The sequence below is a fragment of the Madurella fahalii genome (genome assembly GCF_045866475.1).
Source record: "Madurella fahalii IFM 68171 DNA, scaffold_3, whole genome shotgun sequence".
NCBI lineage: Eukaryota > Fungi > Ascomycota > Sordariomycetes > Sordariales > Madurella > Madurella fahalii.
Window position 1 is genome coordinate 3,474,476 of NW_027263973.1, and position 19,568 is coordinate 3,494,043.

Sequence of the window (19,568 nt, forward strand, 5' to 3'; positions counted from 1 at the left end):
CGGAGACCGAGAGCCTACGGCGGTTTGTTGTTACGTGCCTTCTCTTGATCTCCCGCTTAGATAGCCGCGGCCCTCCCCCCCCCAAAACAGACCCTAATTGGCGTTTGCATGGCGCTACCCCATAGCCGTCTCGTGATCTCGTGCCCTGAGGCTCACCGCGACAATTTGGGCCCGTCTTATTCCTGGCACCATGCTATTCCTGGAATGGTTCCTGAGCTAGCGACGGAGCCCGGGGTCTTGGGAACGGATCGATCTCCTTCCTGCCATGGAGATTTTCTACCATTCCTCCCGTTGCAATCGGCCGCCGCCTTCCGCAAAGTCCAGGCTAGGCCGGCCGTGAGTCTGATCTCCGGGCCTCGGGAGGCAAACTGCATTCTGGCCTGGACCCTTTTGGCCAAGATTGCAAAGTTGCATCCGGGTCTGGCGGCGGGTGATGGGTGCGCCGTTCGTTATGTCAAGCACAGGGCAGCAAGAGATCCGCGCCGTTGACAATAAACTATGCGCCCAGATAACCTTGAACCGACAAAGGCCAATCGAGGCAGCGGTTCCACGGGGCCGCTTTATGAACATTAATTGGGGGTTTTGTCATCCTAGAGGTGCCCTGTACATATTGGCTCTAGTACACTTATTTGCTGCGTATTGTCTGCGACGGGTTCAGTACAGTGCACACCGGGCCCAGGGATGCGCCGATGATTGTCGCTGATCTAGTTGATCCAACGCTTTTCCTCTCCAACCCGCCTCGACTGCCACCCGCTCGCGCTCCGCCCCACGTCCTGGCCTGCACATTCTTGATGTGTGGCAAGGGGCCTTGCATCGAGGTGTGAATTGGCAGAGAACAGGGCGCAAGGGCCTGCTAACTTCCCGGGCGGGCTGCCCGCAGCTGTTGCTAGCCACTGGCGCTTTTCCGCCATTGGATTGGCCAGGGCCTCGACGCCCCCTGTCTCGTCAGCTCCGCTGCCCTGCCTTCCCCTTCTGTCTCCCTTTCCTCGCCTTTTCCTCCTTCTCCATTTTGTATTCCGCCACACCACACGACCATCGCCATACACCAAACCCTGTGTGCCTTTGCAAAGGCCGCAGACGACGAGTCGTGTCGGGGCGACCGGATTGCGCCAGCCAAGCTGCGGACCCGCCAATCGGCCTGTTCAATCGGGGAAACGTTGGGGCGTGGATTGCCTGTCTTCGGTGTACGGCTGAGAACCCGCGACCAAAACCACTGTCTCGAGACCCTACACTACCTACCTCGCCCGTTCGCATATCCGGCACGGCTGCATCCACGGGATTCGACCTACGGAGGTATTACAATTGATTTGTCCGTTTTGGTAGCTGCCCTCCGAACGGTAAAGGTCCATGCCAGCAAAGCATCGCCTTGCGCGAACAGCTTAGCTCCGCCCACCGCCTGTTGACAGGACCGCCCGCAGGCCTGGTCCAAAGCTTGGGTGAGTTGGCTCGAGTGCCCACCACTGCACTGCGTTTTCCCACTGCAACCACCTCGCCAGGCTCTCCGAGCCTTGCCGACCTTTTGTGACTCGAAACTTTGGTGGATTTCTTAACCGCCTCACCCCCCCCCCCCCCCCAGAACATCATCACAGCCTGTCCTACCCAAAACACCCGTTATCCATAGTTCATAATCCACACAGCCATCCATTTGAAGACGGCCCGCTGATTGCGATGCCTGGCTGACACGGACGGGTAGAGTCGATTACAGATACCTTGGGACGAACCCATCGCCAAGATGGCTTCGTCATCGTCGAACGTTGTCGGGGTGCACTACAGAGTAGGGAAGAAGATTGGAGAGGGCTCCTTTGGCGTCATCTTCGAGGGGATGAACCTCCTCAATAGCCAGCAGGTGGCCATCAAGTTTGTATGTACCCGCTGGATGAGCTCGACTTCGCCGTGCAAACCCGACTCCACTCGCAAACCGCTGACGCGTCCGTCACCCTGCAGGAACCCAGGAAGAGCGATGCTCCTCAACTGCGCGATGAATACCGAACGTACAAGATCCTTGTCGGCTGCCGTGAGTGTTGCCCGAAGCCCCGAAGAGAAACAAAGGTCGTGTGTTGTCTAACCGTTGCCCGCTGCAGCCGGCATCCCCAATGTCTACTACTTTGGTCAGGAAGGGCTGCACAACATCCTGGTCATTGACCTCCTCGGTCCGTCGCTGGAGGACCTCTTCGACCATTGCAATCGAAGATTCAGTCTCAAGACCGTAGTCATGGTCGCAAAGCAGATGGTGCGTGCTTTCACCCAACACTTGTTGTCGCCTATTGCTAGAGTCTGACGGCATTCGCAGTTGTCGCGGGTGCAAACCATCCACGAGAAGAACCTGATTTACCGAGATATCAAGCCTGACAATTTCCTCATTGGGAGGCCGGGTACCAAGACTGCCAATGTCATCCACGTCGTTGACTTTGGGATGGCGAAGCAATACCGCGACCCCAAGACGAAGCAGCACATCCCTTACCGGGAACGCAAGTCGCTCTCGGGAACCGCCCGGTACATGAGCATCAACACGCATCTCGGCAGGGAACAGTCGAGGCGCGATGACCTGGAGGCACTGGGTCATGTCTTCATGTACTTCTTGCGGGGTGGCCTGCCTTGGCAAGGTCTCAAGGCTGCAACGAACAAGCAAAAGTACGAGAAGATCGGCGAGAAGAAGCAGACGACCCCCATCAAGGAGCTGTGTGAGGGTTTCCCAGAGCAGTTTTCCCACTACCTCACGTACGTGCGCAATCTCGGATTCGAAGACACGCCCGACTACGACTACCTGCGGGATCTCTTCACACAGGCGCTCAAAGAGGAGGGGGGTGTCGAGGACGGCGAGTACGACTGGATGAAGAAGCAGGACAAGAAGGGGGACTGGAACCGCCAAGCTTTGCACGACCCAAACGCCCGGCCCGGGGCCTCGGCCATGGAAATCCACGGCAATTCGCGGGGGGCCACCACTCGTCACCAAAGCGACCCGCAAGCCCCGGGACTGACAGCCGCTCGTTTAAACGCCACGCAACCCCCACTGCCGCGCCCGGGCATGGGGCAACAGAAGCAAGGGCGGCCAAACGGGCCAGGACTAGCAAGCCCCCGGCCGGCGGTTGGGGGATACATGCAAGCGGCGCCGACGCCGACAGGCTCGACGCAGGCGCAGTTCCAGACCAGCACCCAGAACCTGCCGCAGCGGCAGATGGCGCACTCGCCCGCGATGAACAGCCCAGCCCAGCCGCAGGCTAACCCCCAGCCGCAACCAACGGGCTTCCAGAAATTCATGAAGACTCTCTGCTGCGGCTAGAGAATTCGATGTTTTGTGTTTTCCCACTCGGTCTGGCGTTTGCTGAGTAAGCACTTTATCTGGCCAGCTTCTCGATTACCCTTGCTGACCAGAGTCGACCAGCGCTAGGCGGGCGGCATATTCTATATAGAGGCTTCCAGGAGATGAGTCTGACACGATTTGCCTGAAACATGCGTTTTCGCGTTTTGCATGGGACATAGAGGATGCCTTCTTTCCATAGCGGTTTCCGGCACACATCTGGCGCCTACCTGGACATCATTACGATCACGATAATCCGGATTTTTTCTCGATTGCGGAGCCCCCTGCTTTTTCCTAGCCTTAGACTCTAGGTACCTGCTCGCAGCTTGCTTTTTCTTCTCTCTCTCTCTCCCCCTCTTATTTGGCGGCGGCGTGGGCAGGCACATGTGGCAGGGCTAATTTTCTTGTCTTGGGCTTTGGCAAGGGGGGTAAAAGCAAACTCTCACAACAATGGCGCTTTGTTTGGAATGCTCTTCCCTACCTACCTCCCTACCATAACCGCAGATAACTCTCTACCAACCTACTACCTAATAATCAGTATCATCCATTTCCGCCCCGTTCGTACCTGTTGAGTCCATACGGATCAGAAAATTACCCCATAAACAAGAACGGCATCGTAACAGGCGTGGTTGTTTCCGCAGGTTACTACCTTGGACTAGGGCTGGACAAGGAGGACTGGCTTTTCTTGTCAATATCCAAAATCTTATCATTGGTTTTTATATTTCCTTTTTCCTTGGTCATTTCTTTTGTTGTCTTTTGCGGCCTGGGAAAGAATGCCAGTAAGCAAAAAGAAGAACAACCTCGAGAAACTGAAAGTCAACCCCGTCCCGCCGAAGTCCACGCTGACTGTGAGTGCCTTGCGAGTGTTGGCTCATCGTTGCTGTCGTGGATGGAACGCCGGGGAAAGAGAGCAGGGAGGCGGAGATTGTGTTTTGGGGGAGGAGGAGAGGGCTAGCGGTCTCTATTAACTAGCGTTATATATCACCGGGGTTTTCCTTTCCATAGATTATCCCCCTCGTCGCTTCGGTGTCGATATTGGTGTAGTTGGGGTGCCTTCATGCTGATTTGGAGATAGCACGATGTAAGGTGCTCTCCGAAGAGTGCAGGTGGCGAAGAACTGGAGCTAGAAGAGCGATGGCGGTGGGTGGGGAAAGCAGCAGATGTATTTGGGTCTGGCATGGACGAATGGCCTACGATATTGGCTTATCTGTTCATCGAGACATGAATTTACAGAGAGACGGGGTAGAAATGTGGAGAGGGGATAATTACATCGCCGGCGAGATTGACCTACTTCTTCATCCGTTTTCCCGTGCGAGACGAAGGCCTTAGGAGAATTCTACATTTCCGATCGGGGTTACGTGCGTGTATCATTACAGTGCCTTAGAACCGTGACCGTGTATACATGATTGCATTTAGAACGAACGCCCGCTTCCCAAACCCATAGACGTTGGCCCGGACAGCAGAGTGCTGCTCCCCATGCAGCATGCCTATCATCGAGAATAACGCCACACTAAGCATAACAACAGCAACAAATCTTATTTTTGAGGGTCTGCCTTAACCGAGTCTATGTGAGCTTCTGCTTGATAAAGAAGGACCGCAGGTGCGACAGCTGCCAGGCGCATGTCACGGTCAGGACGGTGAGCTGGATCAGAATCCACCGGACGACGCGGCTGTTTGTGCTCTCGGACTGGTCACGGAACTCGGCCTCGCGTTCCTGACAGAGAAGATAATGTTAGTCGCTCCCTCCTTTGGTTCCTTCCTTCCCTTGCTATCAACAAGGCTGGAGTGTAACTCACCCGCTGGAACACCTGCTCTCTCCTGATGTCATTCAATCTCGCGTTGAGATCGCGGACGCGCGTCGCCAGGTCCTGGATCTTGTCCTTGTCAGAGCTCTCGATCGCGCTCGTCTCGCCAATGGCGATGTCGAGCGTCAGGCGGATGCCGCCGTTGGGCGAGGCCACCGAGAGCCAGTTGGAGCGGCCACTATTGGAGGAAGGCGTGAAGCAGATCTTGTGGTCGCCCGCCTCGGCGGCCGTAAAAGTGAACTTGCCCGCGGCGCCGCCGCGCTGCGAGACGACACGGTGGTCGTTGTCGAAGATTTCCTGCGAGAGAAGTTGCGTCAGTAGGGGGTCCCGCGCGGAGGTGAGCAGGCAGAGCATAGGACATACGTCGACAGAGATATAGATGGTAATGCCATCGTGCTTGGCCCACGCTTGCCGGTGGTCGTCCCATTCCTCGGCGACGTAGTGGCCCACCACCAGGGTGTCCTTGGGAAGCTCCTCGAAGAAGCACTTGGGCGAAGTGACATCGACGTAGAAGTAGAGCGCCCGGGCCATGGCGGCCAGTGATAGTAGAGGGAGAAAGCACCTCATCTTGCCGGCTGCGGATCGCCTCGTTCTGCGTGGTGAGATGGCCGGATTCGATGCAATGGGGAGGGGTGGAGAGTTGCGCAAGTGCGGTCCCGTATAATCAATGCTCTTCGAGTACGGGCGCGACCCTGGCCAAGCTCCCGAAGGTGCCACGTTCGGGAAAATCGGGCCTAGGGGTTTGGAGAGTCACGTGCGGATACCCCAAGCCCGGCCAATTCAGTGCGGCCAGTCAGTGGCCTGGGCCAAGGATATTTTTCTTGGGGCGGCCATCAACTGTCAGAAACCGCCAAAACGAATCGAACGACCTTGATAAACCACCCGTATCGACGCGAATTTTTGTCGCCCAAAAACCGTTCTTATTGCTCCTCTATCGCTGAGACGGCCTGTACCGCTATTTTCCCACGTGTATTATTTTATGCTACTCGATTTTAATCTAACCTCGTCGCTGCCGATTGATTTGTTTGGCGCTGGCTGCGACCGCTGAATCTCCACTTTACGGCAGTATCAAGCACCCGTGACGCGACCGGTCAATACACCCCCGGTACCATGACCTCGCACGATGTCCGCGACGTACTAAACCTCCCCTCCGACTCCCCAGCACCCCGTCCATCCAAGAAGCAAAAAACTAGTACTCCACGGCCAAATCTCAAGGGCCTTGCACGCGAGGTTCAAAATCTTGGGGGCGACAACCCCATAGCTATCGTTCCGGAGGTCTCTTTCTTCAAGAAGCGTCGGTTCGCCAGTCGCAAACCAGCTGCACGATGGGAGCTCAAGGCGTTTACGAATTCGGCACGGGGGGACGGTGGCAGTCTTGTCCTGCGACATTGGAAACGGAAGACGGAGGATGGCCCGCCTCCTGACCCCGCGCAGGACGCCGAGTCGCGGCCGGGCGAGGACGGGGTCGACGGAGAAACGAAGGACGACAAGCCCGAGGACTCGGCGTTCGCCAAATTCAACGTGCGGGTTGCTGTGCCACAGTACAACCAAGACCAGTACCAATCCAACCTGCAGAGCAACGACTGGACAAAGGAGGAAACAGACTACTTGATGGAGCTGGCGAGAGAGTATGATCTGCGCTGGGCTATCATCTGGGACCGGTACGATTTCACGCCGAAACCCGCCACGGAAGAAGGCGCCAACGGCACGAGTACGGCCGTGGTGCCCGCCCCCAAAGCGCGGACGATGGAAGACCTGAAGGCGCGCTACTACGAGGTCGCGGCGAAGATGATGGCGGTGCAGAAGCCGGCGCAGTACATGACGCGCCCGGAATTTGAGCTGTACGAGATGATGCAGAGCTTCAACCCGGAGCAGGAGCGGAAACGCAAAGAATTCGCCCTCAACACCATGTCCCGGTCCAAGGACGAGGCGCGCGAGGAGGAATCCCTCCTCTTGGAAATCAAGCGCATCCTCGCGCGCACGGAGCGCTTCAACGAGGAGCGCCGGGAGCTCTACAACCGCCTCGACTTCCCGGCCACCGACTCGGACATCAACTCGTTCAAGAGCTCGGCCGGCCTCCAGTCGCTGCTCCAAACGCTCATGAGCACGGACAAGTCGAAGAAGCGCAAGAGCATCATGGGCGGCACCGCGGGGGCCGAGGGCGTCACTCCCGTCCCGGGAAGCGCCGTGTCCGAGACGGGGCCCGGCCACAACCGGCGGGAGAGCATCGCGGCGCTGGCATCGGACGGCGGGCGGGGCGCGCCGACCACGCCCGCCGAGCCCACCCCCACCACAGCGACGTCGTTGGCCTCCAACAAGAAGAAAGGCGGCGCCCAGCAGCCCGAGCGCCGCAAGCTCTCGGCGCAGGAGGAGCAGGTCTACGGCGTGTCGTTCCACGACCGCCTGGGCAGCGGCCCCACCTTCCGCTACGAAAAGATCAACAAGCTGTACAGCCACAAGTCGGGCCAGCAGCAGATGCGCATCACCAACGCCCTGGCCGAGCTCGACGTGCCCGCCCGCCTGGTCATGCCGACGGCCGCCGTCACGGCCCAGTTCGAGGTGCTCTGGGGCGCCGTCACGGCCCTGGTGGATCTGCGCAAGGTCAGCGACAAGCTGGATGCCGAGATCAAGGTGGAGGAGGCGAAGAAGGCCGAGAGGGATAAGGCGAGGGGGGTTAGTGGTGGTGGTGGTAGTGGTGGTAGTGGTGGGCAGGTGGGGAAGAATCAGGGAGAGGCGAGCAAGGGTGCCGCCGCTGCTGAGCCTGGGGCCGCGGCGGGCGAGAAGGAGAAGCAGAAGGATGAGGAGGGATTAGTGAATGGCGATGGCGGAGGCGGGTCTGCCGCAGCTACTACCGCTGCTGCTGCTGCTGATGGTGACCAGTCAATGGCGGAAACTAATGGCGGGGACGCTGCTGCTGCTGATAGTAAGAACATCAAGGAGGAGGAGGAACCGGCAGCGCGGCCAGCGAGCAGCGGCGGGGCGCATAAGCGGAGTGCGAGCGTACTCAGCTCGACGAGCGATAAGAGTGCAAAGCGGCAGAAAAAGTAGCTCCCTCTGTCGGAGACAGTGCTGGTGAGGTCGTTCTTGTCGAATACAGCAATTGCTAGAGCGAGTCTGCGATCCCTTATCTTGCTGCAGTGCTGTATTACGAGCTGCTAGGTTTCGAGTTCGACTTGCTTTGAACTGGGTGAACTCGGGATGTCCCAAGGGGAACGATGGGGAAGGTCGTGCTTCTAGACATGCTCCAGTTGGAGAGACTCCGAAGCCAACGCATGACGCTCGTTCTATCTACGAGTCACAGATAAATCGAGCCTGGCAGGTATTGTGTTGTGCGGGAATCGGTGTTGTACTATCTCGGAATTGGGTCTGCAGACTGGTCTTAGGCTACTGGAAACAACGCCGTCCGTCCCTTGCGTAACAGGCCTGTAGATGTTATATCGTCCTAGCCCAACCTCAGGCAGAAGACAGGGAAGCGAACAATCTAGGCCGCTGCTGTTCGGGGCGGCAGCCGCCTAGTCTACTGTGGAATGACTGAGTAAGTCTATGTCATACTACGCTATACTCCCTTTCTTTCCTAGTGACTGCTGGGAACCGTGAGGGCCTTCACGCCGTACTTACCTGTTCATCTTGCGTTTTATTTGACATTTCGGACGGTGCAAGTCTATCTAACAGGCTGTATGGCAGGAGAAGCTTGCGAGGTTGTCAGCAGTTGCCAGGATGGCAGGGAACTGTGGAGCGACTCAGCCAAGGATCAGGAAAACGACAGGCCTCTTTCCCCCCTTTTTCTCCCTTTGACCGAATACTCATTATTACCTACCGTTTCTATCGGGCCGAGCGGCCCTGTCTTCGCATGATCATCAATGTTCAGCCAAACAACACTGCCCCGTTTTCCGTAGAATGGACGAAAGGTCCGGATCAAGTGTGGCAACCTAAAATGCTCCAGCCGCGGGTGGACATCCGTCAAAGCGGCCACACTCCATTACCGGGCATCTGTCATTTGCTTGCCGGTGTGAGAGGCGGTGAAGCGTTTCTTTTCTGGCACGTGGCTACTCGCGAGGGACCAACGAAGCAAAGCAGACTGAACACGGAAGTAGTCTGCCCAATAGGCCCTCTAGGATATCCAAGCGGTTGCATGTGGCGCTCTGCAGTATGCATGTTTCAAGTGTAACATGTCACGTACTGCGGTAAGCACTGTTCATCATGCCTAGTCCAATACTGCAACGTGAGTGGCCGTTGGAGCCGCTCCGAGTATCGTGTCATGGAGAGTTGGTTGGCTGGTGCGGGTTGCGGATAGGAAATAACTGCGCGGCTAACTCATCTTTCTGCAAGCCCGTCACGGCATCAGAGGCTCATGAGGGGCGGCATAGAGTTGGATTGGGATCACGAGAGCGGGATAGTATGTGCTGGAAGAAGCAGGGTAAATCCGTCGTTCGTGTGTATGTGTGTGTTTCCGTATGTGATGTCTCAACGCTGAAGAGCGCTTGGGGCAGAGCATGCCAGAAAATCACCTTCGCATTCAACGTGGAGAGACAGGATGGGCTCTAGAACAGTCTTTGGCTGGGAGCTCGTGGTGAGGTCGGTTCGTATATTCCCAGAGCAGAGGCGGGTTGGCGCAACTGGTCATGGTGGTGTTCGAGACTCGCTCGAGAAGCCCGGCGGCTGAAAGTGGGCCCAAGCCATATGCAGGTACGACACCGCGATCTTGAATGTACCTGTACTTAGCCCATTGTCCTAGTACAAGGTGGCAGGCCCGCGGGTCGAATCGTCGAGCTGGCCGTGATGAGGTTCTCGGGCACAGCCGCCCATCGTAACCGCTCCGGCGGCAGTGATGTGATGGGGTACGACAAGGCACTCTGCGGAGAGCGTAGGCTGCATCTGGGGACGGCGAGCGGAAGTTGGGAGCTCGCAAGCTGTTCGTATTAGTCGGCGGCGGTTGGCCCATCATCCATGCAAGTGTGTCACAGGACATTGCCGCCGACGCACACTCCTTCTCTGGTGGTCTCAATAACCTCGAGCCGCAGGCGCCCTGACCTGCAGGCTGTCAGCCCATTCCTGGAAGACGCCACGAGAAGGGAGCATGGGTGTGGCCTGGTCTTGGCGATCAGTGGTCGAACCTCGGGCAACCAGAATTGCCATCGAGGATGGTATGATAGGGCTGGCTTGGCTGGTGGTTTCTGCGCTGCAGCGTTTCGAAACCATGTTCTGCTCCGGATTTAGCATTCCCGGAACCTTTGTCGCCCAATGCCACTATGGCGGGTGAGCATGTTCAGGGGAACGGGCCAATAGGATCGCCGTGGTGAGATCGAGATGCTATTCCGGTGGAGGTAAGCGCCATGCGGCGCCAAAACCGATGCAAGCAGAGCCGCTCCGATCCGCGTGCCAAGGACTGTCGCGCCATCGCGCAGCTGCGGCCGGCGGGAGAGCCATGTGTGTGTGTTCGAGTAATTGGTCCATCGGCGCCGGCTTTCGCGGGGAGCTTCCGATCAGGCACTACGTTTTTCGTTCAATCAACTGTCCCATCCACTCGGCACTGGATCGAGCCGCTGGTCGATCCATTCATTCTTGTTGTTGCAGCGTGGATAGGCTCTCCGCCTCCCATGTTAACGCCGAACCCCAGCATGTCGGCGCCGCGTCTCCTTCGACCACAGGGGACGCTCCTGGCTCCGATCTTGCTCGCTAACGGCATCAGGAGGCCTAAAGCGAACCAGATCCTCGGATCCCAAGATCTCTGATCGGGTGATAGGGCAGGAAGCAGCGCATTGCCGAGTCAAACAAACGTGCGACAGGGCGCTGTGCGAATAACTGGCCAGAGTGAGGAATTGGTCTTGCCGGTTCGTTGATCGTCGACTTCGGTTGGTGGCAGTCTGTAGTTGCTCGCTCCCCAGCGCTCTACGGTGAGAGGATGAGGCGCCAAGGGTTGGAGATGTCCATGATCGCAACTTGCCGCAAAGTGAGCAGAGCATTTGCCATGTGACGCCCCGCCGCGCCGCGCCGCATTGTAAACAGCACCTCAGAAATGGAACCGTCCTCTCTCCATTTCCCTCTGTATAGTAGCTCTTCGCCTCAACTTCCGTGTCTAATTTACCTTGTGCTGTAATTACCTGCTAATGAGTCTCTATCGGCCCGGCTAGGCTGCCCGACCCCTTCGGTGTGTCTGACCCACGGGAGGCGGTTCATTCACCCACCGCTTCATTCCGCAGCGTCCTGAACGGCGTCTTCTTGGACGTCATTGGCTGGCGCGCACCCGATAAAGGAGTGTGTGAACCATACACCATCGAGCGACGCACACCACCTGTTCCCATGCGACTTGATGCATCCATTTCGCTGCTTCCCTCGGACCGAAGCATTTCTCCCACAACGACTTCTCCAAGCGGCCCAGAACTAGCGGGAATTTTGGGCTAACGTTTTGGTACCGTCCTGCTGGGCCCAGAACAAATGGAAATGTCGGCGACACCGCGCAGACCGAAGGCCCATGTCGGGCGCCATCTTGGGACTGTGACCACGGCAGCCAAGCACGATTGCTGATGGTGATAGTCCCAGGACCAGAATGCCCGCCACGAGGACGCACACGCTTATCTGCCAGGTACAAATGTCGATTTGGTTTCTAAGAATGGATCATATCGATCAGACTCTTCCACTTAATATCGGATCTGGCCTCCAATAGGTCAAAATGCTGAAGTTTCCAGCCAACCAGGCCGCCGCTTCTGCGTCCGGAAACGTCCACCCAATTGGGATGCAATGAAACCAAGCGGGAATCCGTCTTCTGCTGCAAACTTCACACCGGTCGCGCGCCTACTTGGCAGCACACCGTCCTGCGGGGTGCGAACGCCATCTCTGTTCCAGAACGCGTGCCGCAAGGTAAGAGACCTACGAGTCTATTTCATGATCCTATATCACGACAACACTGTTCAGATTGCGCGGAGAATAAGCTCTCAAGAAAATGCTTGGTTTGCTAAAATTATCTTCGGCTTCCTCCCTGATCCCTGTTCCGCCGAGCAACACCTCTCGAAAGATTAGCGGTTTCATATTCGACAGCGATGCCGCAGGCGCCCGGCCCGTCCTTTGTATGTGGGGATGGGCAGCATTCAGTGTAAAAAGGCATGGCCGAGGCCGAGAATAATGGGGTACTTTCACCACCGGGGGGGCTTACGCGATACTCTTCCGGTCGACCTCGGCGTGACATGGTGGTGGCAACCCCAACCCCATCACCCAACTGGACAAGCAAGCCCGGCACTTGGCCGAGTTCGGACAGGAAGGAAAAAGCTGGCAAGCAACCATGTCTCGATGTTGCAGCGTTGATTACCACCCTGAAGCAGCGTCTTGATTCCCATGTCGTGTCCTCGAATGTTGTCACAGGCCGACCCACCGGGATATAGCTATGGTCGGTGGTTTAAAGTGTCGCATCGCTAGCTGGCGGCTCGTCCCCATTGCTTGGAGCCGCCGAGAAGCCGTCAAACGCAAGAGGCGAGCCGGCCGCGGCTGCCGGGCCTCTCGGGGATGACGCTCTGAAACTGGGAAATAGCTTCGTGCCGGCCAAGATGGTGGGTGGCAGCTCCCGGTGGACCGGGGCTGACTTGCGTTAGGAACCACGAGCCACTTGGGTGAACGGCCACCTATTGGCCACACTTGCGCGAAGCGTCGGGGCTTAGTTCATTTCCCATCACAAACCAGCAAATCCTCTTCAGCTGCTAACCCCCCCGGCTTCGTTTTACCTTCCAGCAGTGAAGCGGGGTCAAATATCAATGGCGAGAAGGCACAGGTCGGACAAAACCAAAGCCCAGGTGACGGTCATAAGCAGAGAGACGACCTCAGCGCCGTTGCGGCGTGTGTTACGCAGCGTCTCTCAACGGGCCGCGATCGGCACCGTCATCTCTCCCAGTCTCACGTCGGACAGGGCAGATGCGTGGGTAAATCTGTTCTGGATTACTGGCAGCTCTCTTCCTGTATTGTCCTTTTAGCTGCAGGGAGGACAATGCTGCACCCATGCACGCCACCACTTGCGGAACAAGAAATCGCTCGGCTAGGTAGGTACATGCCGTCCCAATGCAGGTGCAGAGCACCGCAGACACGACGGTCATTGTCAATTATTGCCAACTGGCAAATCAGAGACGGCTCAGCTCTGAGCATGGGGGCCGAATGACCCGCGCTGCCGTTCCCAGACGTCTGGTCCTTGCGAGCACTAGCCAGCATCAATTCTTTCTGCGAGCGGTGGTTCCTTTTTTCTTTTCTTTTTTTTTTTTTTTTTTTTTTCCCTCCTTGTACATACACTTACGCTATCACGAACCAGTGGAGACAGCCCACTGGAACGGGGGCCCACACGGGCTGTGCGATGGTCGAGAGGGGAAACGGGTTGTGATCTGCAAATCATCACAGACTCAAGAGATCGAGGCCAGCCACGGCGGCTTAAGCCTCCCCGCCCCTGCATGTTAGTCGAGGCATTGCGCGCCACTGGGCCTATAGCGGCGTGACGGATGACAGGGAAGGGGGAATTGTCCGTCAAGATGACCAGTAATCCAGTGGCCCTGGTCTCTTCTTTGTGCGGCAAGCCAAGCCGTCACCGGGCGGGCTTACAAGATGATGGTCGAGGAACTGAGGAAGACGGACGATATCTTGCAACCGCCCGTTCACCTGCCATCCGCGTCGGAGTTGACGTTGGAGATGGAACACGAGTCGCAGCCAACATGCCGCAGAGCAATAAGTGCATATAGCTGCACTTGTACCTCCGGTACGCGAGCTAGAGTTTGGCAGCCCGGTTTGTGTGACGGTCGGATCTACCTGCCGCGGCTTATTCATTGCATCTAATCTGCACGGCCCATCACCCGCACTGCGAAATGCTGCCTCAGGGGTCAGGCACACGGTGGCGCACAGTGGGCGGATATTAATCCATCACACGAGGCCGAAGCAGATGGGCCGCTTGATTCCACTCCGGGCCCCAAACCTCTCTTCTCATAACCCCAGATTGTTGCCCGTGTGTGGGTGTGGGTTGCAAGACCCCGAGATCCCTGTCACGGCGCTCGGAACAGCGCTTGGCGTGCTCGTTAAAATGGGTAACCAGGGAGGGGGTGTGTTGCTGCAACTCGTCTGCAAGTGCCTGGCCCGGCCGCTCATCCATGGGCGGGAGGAGCTGTCCCCTTCCGCACTTCATGCCCAAGACGGTAATCCAGCCCTGGCGCGGCCAAAAGTACCGGTACAGTTCAATACGCGATCGGTGACCGTAAGTCTCTGGAGGCGGCCCCCCCCCCCCCCGGCTATGCGCCGTGCCACCAGGCGCTGACAGGGCTCCCGCCAGCGAACGGGGCATGCGGGTAACGGTCTTGTCGCGGCTGGAGCATGCAGCGGGGTATCGCATTGCGCATTCCAGCGCGGGTGGGTAGCTTGACCTTGGGATCGCATGCAACCTGTTGCACCATGTAATTAGTACGAGATGGTTACAAAGTGGAATCTACATAATTATGGGCTCGCTCTTATTAGCGAAGCTCAAGTCCCAAGTCGCTCTCTAGCGTTTGTTGCTTCGCATTTGGCCTTGTCCGCGTTGCGTCGCTAGGCTGCAGGTTTCTTGTACTGTACTGCCCTGTACCTGGACAGAGGCAGACACACACACACACACACACACCCACACACACACACATACACACACACACACACTCGCTCACTCGCACACACACATCTTATACGCCAGGCCCCACATAGCTCAACCGAGTCGCTACCGGGGGGCCCTGGCTGCCAGATCTCGCCGCGCTGTCTCTCATTCCAGCCCTTTGCACCCGTCGTCCGGGCGTCTGTGCGGTGCAACTCGTGGCCCCAGCCGCCCTCTCGCGGTACATTTTTTGACGCTTGCCGGAGCGAGGAGCAACTCGACGGAGGCGACACCGGGGCTCTGATTACCTTACCCTGACTGACTCTCCCTTTCACTTACATTTTCTTTCCCACCCCCTTCCATCCATAATCTGCTCCGTGCACCGGTCTTGCGACAGCCGCTCGAGGACTCCCGCCGCTACTTGCTGGGAGCAAGTCGTAATCCGTCCGCCATCTGCGGCACACACACGAGCCACCCTCCGATCAGACCCAGCCTCTCGCCCCGTTTCCCGCCCAGGCGCAGCATAATCGCGCGTTAAAAAGAAGGCCAAGCGCCGCCAGCAACCTCGCACGCACCCGGGACTTGAAGGAAGGCTGGGACTTTTTTGGGCTCAATTATTCGGCAACGGCGGCCACAGCATCGGCTGCATTGGACTGCCGCCAACGGCCGCGCACACCGTCGTTTCTAGCGTGCGCGTCCGGGACGAGACAGCGCATTTTGCGTTTGCCTTTTTCTCTTTACTTTTCTCTTCACTCCCATCAACCTTGCGCACGCGTCGTTCCCCAAGCGGCGCATTGGTAGCAGGCTGCCGAGGAACAGATAGGACCGGGACGGGCGGCACGGACAGGGCGCGAATGCTTGCAGTTGCGATTTGCGCAAACCAGTGGTGCTCGCTCAGCGGTGTCGATTAGGTTCATGCCTCTCTGACGTGTCACACAACCCCGTGCTTTAGATCCTCGCGATCCTGGCATCCCTGACCACCCACCATTTTTCTGAGGACGAATTCGGAAACGCCCGGCGTCGCTTGAAGAAGCAGAACCAGCGGCGGACGAGAGTGAGAGTGTGAGAGTGTGTCTGAGAGTGAGAGAAGTGAGAGAGTGAGAGAGAGCGCGGAAGCGCGCCGTGTTTGCTTTCTGAGGTCTTTGCGCAAGCCCTGCTGGTTTTCAGTTTCCCCAGCTCGGATCCGGCTTGCGTTTGCACACACCGGCCTCCGGGTTTGCTTCGCTCGTCTCTGGGTCCGACTGTACAGCCTCCACCTTTGCCCGCGGCTCTCATACAAAAGCCGTGCCCGGTCGGCGAAGCAGACAATTTGGCGCAGGGATCCTGCACATTGCACCGGGACCGCCAGCACCACGCCTCGCAGGTGCACCTCTAACGGAGAAGCCAGCGCGAGGTACAGGTTCCCCACTTTCCCTCACTGGCGCATCGCAGCCTGCGTCCGACGACATCCTGCAGCCCGATCACACTTTTTTTTCCCACACGCTGATTTACCAGGCGACTCCACGGCTCCGCCAACGACCGCTGCCTGCCTGCTCGAGCTCGGCTTGTTGCGCTCATCTTTCCGGCAACCCGTTTTATTCACCGCGTCTAAGCACCCGCTCTAAAGGTCACCGTCAACTTGCGCGGCTGAAGAGAGGAACAAAGCTTTGTTGGACGGCTCTCACACATCGCTTGTGCCGGCGCTCTTGACCAACCTATCCGCCTTCGAATCTCTGCTACGTCCTCCGCGACCAGGGCAAAGCCGGGCTCGGAAAGGCGCCGAGTAGAGCCGCCTGCGACGGGAGATGAGCACATTTACGGCCCTGAACGGGGCCTCACCAAAGGCCGCAGAAGGAATCAACGGGGCAGCAGATTCGGATCGGTCAAACGGCCAAGCGACCAGCGTGGAACCCAGGCCTGCCGAGGTGTCCAGCACCCAGAGGGAACGAGAAGGCAGGGGAAGTACTAACCACGACAGGCTTCCCTTCCCTGGAGCCGGCGCCTACGCTGATGTGGAGAGTTCGCACAAGCGCAAGCGGTCAATTTCTGACTCGCCGAGGAGGGAGCGCCGGCCATCGCCTACCGAGAGAAGGGACGAGAGGGTAGAGAGAGATGAGAGGATAGAGCGGGCGGAGAGGGCAGACAGGATGGAGAGGGCAGACAGGGCAGAGAGGGCAGAGAGGGCGGAAAGGACGGAAAGGACGGAACGAGCTGAGAGGATAGAGCGGGCAGAACAGGCGGAACGAGGCGAACGGGCAGAACGGGCAGAGCAGTACGGGCCACCTCGACCGCGGTCAGAATCACGTGATGGTTACAGCACACCACAGAAAGACACCCACCGAGCGTACGGCGATGACGGGCGAGACGGCGGTGAGCATTGGCGTTCGCAGCAGCCCAGGGAAGAGCGCAACTCGAGCTATGAGGGGCCTTACTCAGCAGGACCGGTCTCAGCCCAGTCCGACGAGCAAGTCGGCGAGATGCTACAGAGGGCAACGAGCCAGGGCGACAGCGGGGACTACGGAGACCAGAGCCCAGAAGGCGACGATCACGCCATCTATTCTGGCCAGTACACGCCTGAACACCGCCGGGACGGAGTCATCCAGTCGGACCCGAAAAAGAGGAAGCGCAATTTCAGCAACCGGACCAAGACGGGTTGTATGACGTGTCGGAGACGAAAGAAGAAATGTGACGAGCAGAAACCCGAGTGTGAGTTGGCCAGTTGCGATTTTGTTTTTCCCGTCTTTCTGCCACCCGCTTGTTTACATGGGCCCCGTTTTGCGGTCGCGTCGGCCTGTTCTGGCGGCTGACAATCCTTGCAGGCAATAACTGTATCAAGGGCGGTTTTGTCTGTCTCGGCTACCCCCCGCAGAGGGGTACTTGGCCCAAGCCCGAGAGCAAGCCAACGCAGGTCAATATCGAGTCGAAGGATCCAAACTACGTGCCCCCTGGAGCCTACGGGATGCCTCAGCAACCCTCTTACGGCAACAGCCAACCCATGCTAGCCCAGCAGCCCAAGCGCGACCCCTTGCCATATAACCGGGGCCAGCCCGCCCTACGGATCACGCCGCCTCAAGGTCGACCCCTCAAGACGGACGACGATAGGCCGACAGCGTCGACTCTCCCTAGCGCCTCGGTCATCAGCTCGGACAACAAGCTCTCTGCCCTGTCAGCATACACGACCTCGGCGTCCGCAAACGTGTTCCCCACTCCCGTGAGCGCTGCCACCGTTTCCGCCTTTTCGGACCGGACGCCCAAGGAGTACCAGCGGGTACCGCCGCTTCACGATCTCACGCGGACAGACCCCGACCACCACCAGCAGCAGCAGCAGCAGCAGCAGCAGCAGCAGCAACAGCCGCCGCAACAGCAACAGCAACAACAACAGCAACAGCAACAGCAACAACCGCCGCCGCCGCCGCCTCCGCAGAGCACGACCATGGCCCAGCCGCCGTATGGTCTCCCGCGCAGCAGCCGGACAGCGACGCCGCCGACAGCGTCCACCATGACGCCCCAACCGCCTTCGGGCGGGGGCGTGCAGGCGACGGCGCAGTTGGCCCTGTCGCACGCGCACACGTTCGCAAGCGACCGGCCGCGGCGCGAAAAGGAGGAGATGATCAACGGGCGGCTGTACTACCCGTTCGACAAAGAACTGGTGCTGGAGCGGGAGCGGTGCAACGCGGCGTGCTGGCGCTTCAACAACTCGACCAACCCCAACATCGGTGTGTCGCCGGTCGAGCGGGCGCGGCTATTCCGCGACATCCTGCACCCGCGCGAGGGCGTGCACCTGTCGCCGACCATCATGTCGCCGGTCACGCACACGGGGCGGGTCGGGGACAACGCCACGGTCGAGGCGCCCTTCAACTGCGACTACGGGTACAACATACAGATCGGCAACAACGTCTCGATCGGGCGCAACTGCCTCATCAACGACGTCTGCGAGGTCCGCATCGGCAACAACGTCATCATCAGCCCCAACGTGTGCATCTACACGGGCACCTGCAGCACCGACCCGCGCCGGCGAGCCGGCAACAAGGGCACCCAGTACGGCAAGCCCGTCGTGATTGAGGACGACGTGTGGATCGCGGCCAACGTCGTCATCCTGCCTGGCGTGAGGGTCGGGAGGGGGTCGACGGTTGGGGCTGGGAGTGTGGTTACAAGGGTGAGTTTTATTTTTATTTTTATCCTTTTCCTTTCCCCCCCCCCCCCCCCCCCGGTTTAGTACGTTTTTGCTAACCACTTCCGTTCGTTTTTAGGATGTCGCCAACTATAGCATTTACATGGGTCCCAAGGCTGTTCATCGGAGGGGGATTAGTTTTGTGTAGTCGAAGGAGACACTGTCCTGTCTCTATCTCTGTTTCCCTTTTCCACGCCCTTCCGCCGGGTTAATGAACTGGATCTTTTTCTTGTTGTTATTCTTGTGGCTGTGGTCGATTTACTTTATGTCTCTTTCTGATCATGTCTGTCCTTTTCCCCTCTGTTGGCCTCTCTTGTCTGTCTGTTCCCCACTCCCCGTACTATGATACCCCCATGTTTTGTATGTATGTATGAAAGAGCGGGTTTATGTTGGTTTTTTTCCTGGGGTTTTTCGAATGTTGGGAACTTTGGGGCACGCGAGCGTTAGGGGGGGCGTTTCCAACGTAAAAGTGGGCTCTTTTTGGAAGGGGGGATTGGAAGGGAAGAGGGGTGGATTTTTGTTCCTTGGTACTAGGAGAGTCTTTTTCCCCCTTTTTGGTGCTTGCTGCGGTGCTGGCATTGCCTGGGGAACCCATCGGAGAACTGCTGAACGGAACGAACGAACGAGCGAGCGAACGCTTTTGGACCTTGCATACATAAGGTACTTGCATACATACAAACGTTACATACATGCATGTGCTTTTTGTTGGTGTTGCCGGTGTCTTTTCGAATGAGACTT

At 58.0% G+C, this 19,568-nt stretch overlaps 4 protein-coding genes across 4 annotated transcripts; 3 read left to right on the plus strand and 1 right to left on the minus strand.

Moving 5' to 3' along the window:
• Positions 1–1,732: 1,732 nt before the first annotated feature.
• On the plus strand, positions 1,733–3,280 carry YCK2 (Palmitoylated plasma membrane-bound casein kinase; the record flags this gene model as incomplete). Its single annotated transcript, XM_071061900.1, has 4 exons — positions 1,733–1,861; positions 1,945–2,014; positions 2,082–2,230; positions 2,291–3,280. 4 exons carry the CDS (start codon positions 1,733–1,735, stop codon positions 3,278–3,280), a joined length of 1,338 nt encoding a protein of 445 aa, XP_070918001.1.
• A 1,582-nt stretch (positions 3,281–4,862) lies between these two features.
• On the minus strand, positions 4,863–5,670 carry ERP1 (emp24p/erv25p-related protein; the record flags this gene model as incomplete). Its single annotated transcript, XM_071061901.1, has 3 exons — positions 4,863–5,012; positions 5,095–5,400; positions 5,467–5,670. 3 exons carry the CDS (start codon positions 5,668–5,670, stop codon positions 4,863–4,865), a joined length of 660 nt encoding a protein of 219 aa, XP_070918002.1.
• A 543-nt stretch (positions 5,671–6,213) lies between these two features.
• Positions 6,214–8,151, plus strand: SWC4 (swr complex subunit; the record flags this gene model as incomplete). Its single annotated transcript, XM_071061902.1, has 1 exon — positions 6,214–8,151. The coding sequence occupies one exon, from the start codon at positions 6,214–6,216 to the stop codon at positions 8,149–8,151; it is 1,938 nt and encodes a 645-aa protein (XP_070918003.1).
• Positions 8,152–16,464: 8,313 nt separating this feature from the next.
• On the plus strand, positions 16,465–18,978 carry MFIFM68171_06483 (Bacterial transferase hexapeptide; the record flags this gene model as incomplete). The annotated part of the gene is made up of 3 exons (XM_071061903.1): positions 16,465–17,365; positions 17,479–18,815; positions 18,910–18,978. 3 exons carry the CDS (start codon positions 16,465–16,467, stop codon positions 18,976–18,978), a joined length of 2,307 nt encoding a protein of 768 aa, XP_070918004.1.
• Between the last annotated feature and the right edge of the window lie 590 nt (positions 18,979–19,568).